Source organism: Musca vetustissima, unplaced genomic scaffold (assembly GCF_032173495.1).
Source record: "Musca vetustissima isolate MV318-11 ecotype Yass unplaced genomic scaffold, APGP_CSIRO_Mvet_v1 utg29365, whole genome shotgun sequence".
Lineage (NCBI taxonomy): Eukaryota > Metazoa > Arthropoda > Insecta > Diptera > Muscidae > Musca > Musca vetustissima.
The window spans coordinates 133,028-141,783 of NW_026875076.1; the positions used below are offsets into that span (position 1 = coordinate 133,028).

At 31.4% G+C, this 8,756-nt stretch overlaps 1 protein-coding gene across 1 annotated transcript; it reads left to right on the plus strand.

Moving 5' to 3' along the window:
- The first annotated feature begins 353 nt into the window (after positions 1-353).
- Positions 354-7,169, plus strand: LOC133337600 (uncharacterized). The gene is made up of 4 exons (XM_061545811.1): positions 354-477; positions 6,345-6,722; positions 6,788-6,934; positions 7,007-7,169. The coding sequence occupies exons 1-4, from the start codon at positions 354-356 to the stop codon at positions 7,165-7,167; spliced, it is 810 nt and encodes a 269-aa protein (XP_061401795.1). The 3' UTR covers positions 7,168-7,169.
- Positions 7,170-8,756: the final 1,587 nt, after the last annotated feature.

Consider the following 8,756-nt stretch of genomic DNA (forward strand, 5'->3'; position numbering starts at 1 on the left):
ATTTAGCCAAAAATTAACCCCATAATTACCTGACTTTAGAATGCCTTAAATTGTAAATTTTGTAGACCACTCTAATTAATTGCATTTTTATATCTACAAAAAAGTAGAAACCCAAACACTTGCTTACACACTTGTTCTGCATTCAAGGTTATATTAACTTGAAATTAGATTTGTTAGGATTCAGTTAATTTTTTTGTTCAATTCTATTAATTTTCTCTCTTTCAACGGCGAGCGCAGTGTTAGAACTAAACAAGACGCGCTTGAAGTCAGATACAATCGGCGCATTAACACTTTTAGATAATTAAATAAAAAAATAATAAAAATCAGAAACAAGAAAATAAAAAAATCTCAACATGTTAAGAACACATAAAATTGTTGTATTATTTTTATGTTTTAATGGCTATTGGCTGCGAATTGCCGGACAAGGTGTTGAAACATTAGATTCACCGGCTATACATCAATTGATAACAGAATTACGTGAGTTATTTTGAAAATGTTAAACAACGAAAGTAATATTTTATAAAAATTATGAGAGGAACTTAAAAATCTGTAATAACCAATAGAAAAAAAAAGAGCTTGTGTCCTAAGTCTTTCGTTTTTTAATTTTCATGTTTATGAGAATTTTATGAAATTTATAATTGAAAAAGTGAAAATAATTTCAGCAAATTTGTGACTTTTTAACGACCTTGAGGGTAGCAAATAAATTCAATGAAATGTTGTTTGTTTCCAAAAATTGGGTCAGGGTCAAGTGCTATTTTATTTACCTTGAAAATCGATACTCCGCGATAATTGCGACATTGCTGAATGTCACACATTGGTGATCATGAACATCATGAACAATTTTGGAGCGACATACAATACATATAACTGGAATGAGAATAAAAAAAAATAATTTATATAGTAAACAAATTTGAAATAAACAATAAATAATAATATTTAAGAAAGTATTCTTTAAAAAAATCACGCCATTTGGTCATTGATAAAATATTCAGTAAAAATGAATGGAGACGTGGAAAAAACTATACTTTAAAAAATACACGCCTATTTCCGTGGCCTATATAAGGGCCTCCGTGGTCTATATAAAGCGTGGATTTTTTAAATACTTTTTTTCGTGACCTATATAACAAATTCACAGCTGTTGTTCTGCTTAAAAAATATTCTTTAAACAAGTCCACGCCTGTTGTTCTGTTTAAAAAAAATATTTTTTTAAAAATCCACTCCTTTTGTTCTGCTTAAAAAAATATTCTTTAAACCTGTAAGGAAAGTAATAAAGTCGGACAGGCCCGACTATATGATAACCTTCACCACTTTGGGTATATTCAACAGATGACTCCTAACAGACTTCGCATTTTTAAAGGACCAGTAAAATGAAATTGGATCCATAAACATGACATTCTGCAACCGATACAAAATTTTTCATTTGGTCAGATATAGAAGCTATATCTAAATCTGAACCGATATCAGGAAACTTAAAACAAATCATTCTAGACCTAATTCACTACGCTGTGCCAAAATTCGTGCACACCGAAAGATATTAAGGGACTTTGGTGCACCATTTATCTTAACTCGGACGAAAATATATATGGGAGCTATATCTAAATCTGAACAGATTTTCACAAACGTGGCAGACATTACTCCAGGTACAATTCTGTATGCTATGCCAAATTTCGTGCAAATCGATAGATATATAGGGTCTTTGGTGCACCATTTACATAAAAATCGGACGAAACTATATATGGGAGCTATATCTAAATCTGGACCGAATTTAACGAAACTTGACAACCATCACTCCGGGCTCAATTTAGTTCGTTATGCCAAATTTCGTGCAAATCGAAATATATATAGGGGCTTTGGTGCACCATTTACATAAAATCGGACGAAAAAATATATAGAAGCTATATTCAAATCTGAACCGATTTTCACGAAACTTGGCAGACATCACTCCAAGTTCAATTCAGTATGCTATGCCACATTTCATGTAAATCGAAAGATATATAGGGTCTTTGGTGCACCATTTACATAAAAATCGGACAAAACTATATATGTGAGCTATATCTAAATCTGGACCGAATTTAACCAAACTTGACAACCATCACTCCGGGCTCAATTTAGTTCGTCATGCCAAATTTCTGGCAAATCGAAAGATATATAGGGACATTGGTGCACCATTTACATAAAAATCGAACGAAACTATATATGGGAGCTATATCTAAATCTGAACCGATTTTCACGAAACTTGACAAACATCACTCCAGGCTCAATTCAGTACGTTATGCCAAATTTCGTGTAAATCGAAAGATATATAGGGTCTTTGGTGCACCATTTACGTAAAAATCGGACGAAACTATATAGGGGAGCTATATCTAAATCTGAACAGATTTTCACGAAACTTGACAGGCGTTATTCTAGGCTTAATTTAGTTCATTATGCCAAATTTCGTGCAAATCGAAAGATATATAAGGTGTTGGGTGCACCATTCGGACGAAAATATATATGGGAGCTATATCTAAATCTGAACCGATTTTTCCCAATTTCATTAGGGTTCGTCCTTGGACCAAATAAATGAGCTGTGACAAATTTCATCCAATTCGGATTATAAATGCGACCTGTACTTTGTTTACAATTTAGCATCGATAGACAGACAGACGGACAGACATGCATACATCGACTCAGAAAGTGATTCTATGCATATTCTCAAAAGGAATCATGTGTCTATCTCGTTTCCTTTTACATATTGCAAACATATGCATAAAGACATAATACCCTGTACCACAGTGTGAAGGGTATAAAAATATTTTAAAAAATATTCTATAAAAAACCGCACCGTTTGGTCCCTAATAAAATATTTAGTAGAAATGCATTAAGACATTGAAACAAATATTCCTTAAAAAAAAACTCCACGCCTAATGGTCACTGAAAAAATTATTCTTTAAAAAATCCGCCCAATTTGTCTATGAAAAAATTATTCTTTAAAAAATCCGTCCCAATTTGTCTATGAAAAAATTATTCTTTAAAAAATCCACGCCTTATTGGTCCTTGAAAAAATTATTCTTTAAAAAATCCACGCCTTATTGGTCCTTGAAAAAATTATTCTTTAAAAAATCCACGCCTAATGGTCATTGAAAAAAATATTCTTTAAAAAATCCACGCCTTATTGGTCCTTGAAAAAATTATTCTTTAAAAAATCCACGCCTAATGGTCATTGAAAAAAATATTCTTTAAAAAATCCACGCGTAATGGTCATTGAAATAATTATTCTTTAAAAAATCCACGCCTAATGGTCCTTGAAAAAATTATTCTTTAAAAAATCCACGCCTTATTGGTCCTTGAAAAAATTATTCTTTAAAAAATCCACGCCGTATTGGTCCTTGAAAAAATTATTCTTTAAAAAATCCACGCCTAATGGTCATTGAAAAAATTATTCTTTAAAAAATCCACGCCTAATGGTCATTGAAAAAATTATTCTTTAAAAAATCCACGCCTAATGGTCATTGAAAAAATTATTCTTTAAAAAATCCACGCCTAATGGTCATTGAAAAAATTATTCTTTAAAAAATCCACGCCTAATGGTCATTGAAAAAATTATTCTTTAAAAAATCCACGCCTAATGGTCATTGAAAAAATTATTCTTTAAAAAATCCACGCCTAATGGTTATTGAAAAAATTATTCTTTAAAAAATCCACGCCTAATGGTCATTGAAAAAATTATTCTTTAAAAAATCCACGCCTAATGGTCATTGAAAAAATTATTCTTTAAAAAATCCACGCCTAATGGTCATTGAAAAAATTATTCTTTAAAAAATCCACGCCTAATGGTCATTGAAAAAATTATTCTTTAAAAAATCCACGCCTAATGGTCATTGAAAAAATTATTCTTTAAAAAAAAATTAAAAAAATTCACGCCTAATGGTCATTGAAAAAATTATTCTTTAAAAAATCCACGCCTAATGGTCATTGAAAAAATTATTCTTTAAAAAAATCACGCCTATTTGGCCCTTGAAAAAAGATTTCTTTAAAAATCCATCACTATAGCTGTGATGTTGGAGTCAAAAATTATATATTTTTTTACATTATGTCAAAATTCTAATAGAATGCCTCATATCAATTTCAGTTCCGCCCAACAAAATTACATTTCTAATTATATATTAAAATATATGTTTACCGAAAAAAAAACTTTACAATTACCACAACCAAATTGAATGGCATAAAATCTGTGTCACTGACCCTCTTCAATTCAAACTGTATTTCCTTTATGTTGGCTCAATATAAAATTATAATTCTGGTATTTGTTTTAAAACCCAAGAGACAACTATGGTTGTTGAGATTATGAATGCATAACCGAAACACACAAAAAAAAACTGCATTAAAAATTCGCAAAGTTGTGGGCCAACACACAAAAAAGCTTCTGCAGTGGCATTGTAAGTTATTCACTAACATCCACAACAACAACAACAATCACCGGTCCAATGGCTAAAATTCGATTTTTAATTTCAGATATCAACTAAAGCTAAGACAACACGGTCCGACGGTTGGTTGGTTGTCTAGCCTATAGAGAAAAAAAAACGAATTAAACCTAAAGCCAAGTGATTTGTAGTTTGACAGTTATTAAAGTTTTTCAATTTTTTGAAATGTTCCTCAGAAAATTTAATTTTATAATAATTTTAATTTTAATAAATAAAATTCTATATTCAAAGACAGCAGAGGAGGAGTCTTGGCAGCAGACATATGTTAGAAAATTATGTGAGTGTGTGTGTTAAAAATTAAATAATATTTTTTATAATTGATATAAATCAATTAATTACAAATTAATTTAACATAAATTATTATAAAAATTATTTATTACTTCACATATGCAACTGTCATCTTCATTCTCTGTTAACTAGAACAGGTTTGCGTCTTAAGTCTTTCGTTTTATTTATTACACACAGCAATCTACTTAAATAATTTTGTGAGTGTGTGTTTTTTCTGTTTCATTCAACTAGTTTAAATAAAAATATAATTAGTATTCACCTGTTAAAAAAGTAGCTGTATTTATTTTATTTTTTGTGATTTAAAAAAACTAGTCCATTCGGTAATTGAGAGCTCCAGTTGGTTGGTCATTGCTGGTGATCCATATCTTTTGAGTTTATTTGTTGAGTGCGGCGCTGCATTGTGATAATAATTCTGGTTTGTTAACAACAATTGTAGGAAACAATTAGTTATTATTGTGACATGGCATACAAATGGATTGAAAACGTATTAGATATTAGAGTGCACCAACTTACAAGGGGACTAAATTAAAACAATTTTTTGAGGATTTTTTAAAGAATATATGTTACAAACAGAACAATAGGCGTGGGTTTTTTAAAGAATAATTTTGTTAAGGACCAATAAGGCGTGGATTTTTCAAAGAATAATTTTTTCAAGGACCAGCAAGGCGTGGATTTTTCAAAGAATAATTTTTTCAAGGACCAGCAAGGCGTGGATTTTTCAAAGAATAATTTTTTCAAGGACCAGCAAGGCGTGGATTTTTCAAAGAATAATTTTTTCAAGGACCAGCAAGGCGTGGATTTTTTTAAAGTATAATTTTTTAAGGGCCAGCAAGGCGTGGATTTTTTTAAAGTATAATTTTTTAAGGACCAGTAAGGCGTAGATTTTTTAAAGAATATTTTTTTCAAGGACCAGCAAGGCGTGGATTTTTTAAAGAATAATTTTTTTAAGGACCAGTAAGGCGTGGATTTTATAAAGAATATTTTTTTAAGGACCAGCAAGGCGTGGATTTTTCAAAGATTAATTTTTTCAAGGACCAATAAGGCGAGGATTTTTTAAAGATTCATTTTTTCAAGGACCAATAAGGCGAGGATTTTTTAAAGATTCATTTTTTCAAGGACCAATAAGGCGAGGATTTTTTAAAGATTCATTTTTTCAAGGACCAATTAGGCGTAGACTTTTTAAAGATAAATTTTGCAAGGACCAATTAGGCGTAGACTTTTTAAAGATTAATTTTTTCAAGGACCAATTTTTTAAAGAAGTCAATTTTAAGGACCTATACAAGGCAAAGATTTTCAAAAAAGACATTTTAAGGACCTATACAAGGCAAATATTTTTTAAGAACACATTTTAAGGACCTATACAAGGCAAAGATTTCTATAGATGACATTTTAAGGATCTATACAAGGCCAGGATTTTTAAAGAAGACATTTTTAAGGACCTATAAAAGGCAAAGATTTTTAAAGAAGACATTTTTAAAGACCTATACAAGAACATGAATCGGAAAATCTTTATGTATTTTTTTTTTAAATCTAGGCATTTAAAAATAAATATATATTTGATGTTAATATTTTTCTTTGGTTTTCCTTTTCCAGCCGATGGCATTCCTTCCTGCCCCGAGGACAACAGTATCGATGATTGCATTCGAAATGCCTTCAATTACATGATACACACCAGCATCAAGGGAGTACCCGATTTGAATATACCACCCATTGATCCGATGCGTATTAATAAATTAAATGTACAATTTTCAAATAATTTGATACGAGGCAAGGCTGCGATACGTAATATAACTGTGGAAGGGATTTCCAAATCCGAATTTAAGAGGGTGCATTATGAACGCAAAGGGAAAGATGTCAAACTGAATATACACTTTCAATTGCCATTACTGAAACTGACTGGGAAATATCGCGCAGAGGTGGTGATAAATAATGCCCGATTTTCTTCGAAGGGGTTGTTTAATATTTCGTTGAGTATGTAAAAAAAACATTATGAAAATAGGAAACAAATTTATTTTTTTGTTTTTTCTTCGTTCCAGTTGACATTGACTCCAAATCGGAACATTTTGCCCAGCTGTATGAACGTGATGGTCACACCTTTATGACCCTGAACAGTGTCGATGTGGAGCCCACATTGGGTGATATGAAAATTTATGCCACTGGTTTGGTGCCAGATCCGGCTTTGAGTAAATTTTCTCCTTTTTTATATTATATTATGTTTAGTATTTAATTTAAATATTTTTTTAATTAATTTGCAGATGCTGCCCTCTTGGAAATTGTGAATAGCCAATGGCGTATTATTTACCGATCTGCCGTAGTTTCGACCCGTTCCACCTGGCTGCCGATTCTACTGAATTACACCAATAACTTTTTCTCGCATTTACCATTTGATTTGTTGGTAACAAATCATAAGGAATAGTTTAGTTAGGAATTAGTTTTTAAGAAGCACATCATGTTTAAACATGTTTATACATTTTGTATTATTATATAATAGATCTAAGATGGAATTTTGATAACAAAATATCAAATTATTGTTAGGAAAGAAATAAATATTTTATTATTCTCCAAAATAAAAATATTTTCTAAACAAGTCACGGTTAACGTCACTGGAAGTCCTTGAGAAAATATTTTTAAGAAATCCACGCCTATGGCTCTTAAAATCCTCTGACAAAATATTTTTAAGAAATCCAGAAATCAATTTTTAAAAAAATTGAAATTAATCTTTAAAAAAATCCACGCCTATTGACCACCTAGTCCTTTGAAATTAGTCTTTAAAAAAATCCACGCCTATTGACCACCTAGTCATTTGAAATTAATCTTAAAAAATCCACGCCTATTGACCACCTAGTCCTTTGAAATTAGTCTTTAAAAAATCCACGCCTATTGACCACCTAGTCCTTTGAAATAAGTTTTAAACAAAATCCACGCCTATTGATCACCTAGTCCTTTGAAATTAGTCTTTAAAAAAATCCACGCCTATTGACCACCTAGTCCTTTGAAGTTAGTCTTTAAAAAAAATCCACGCCTATTGATCACCTAGTCCTTTGAAATTAGTCTTTAAAAAATCCACGCCTATTGACCACCTAGTCCTTTGAAATAAGTTTTAAACAAAATCCACGCCTATTGACCACCTAGTCCTTTAAAATTAGTCTTTAAAAAAATCCACGCCTATTGACCACCTAGTCCTTTGAAGTTAGTCTTTAAAAAAAATCCACGCCTATTGATCACCTAGTCCTTTGAAATTAGTCTTTAAAAAATCCACGTCTTGTATTAGGCCTTGAAAAATATTCTTAAAAAAATCCACGCCTATGGTAGCCTTAAAAAAGTCATTCTTTAAACCAGTGAGCAGAGTAGTATAGTCGAACGGGGCCGACCATACGATACCCTACACAACTACCACAGAAATCTAACTTTCTACAATTTTTTTTCTGAGCCTGGGTAATATTTCGTGATAGTTCCAACCTCTTGCCCGAGTAGAGGTCAAATGCACCACTTCCTTACACTGACTTATTTTCAGAATATTACTAATATTCAGTACAGTCCTTCTAATTACTTGTCCATCGTGGGTTGTGTTGTGATGTTCGGCTTATAATTGTGGCATATGGACCGACTCAAAAAAAAAAGAACACACACACACACACAAAAATAAATTTTTGATAACCATGGCCATAACTGGAACCTCATGGAACATTTTAAAGCGATCAGATGGGTTACTAAATAATATATAAATTCGTAAGTACCTGTACATCCGATTACATACGACAATATAATTGGTATCAATTTAAAGGTCAACCACTCCTCTTTGATATATTATCAACTTCTCGGGTCTATGTCCTTCAGGATTAAAGTTTCATACAAAAGTCAGGGTCCATTTGACCCGCTAAATATTGACCGATCTTTATCAAAACAGGCATGCTTATTAAAATATTTTTAAAAATCCACGCCCAGAACTCAGATGGTCCTTAAAAAAAATATTTGTAAAAATCCATTCCTAGAGCTCAGATGGTC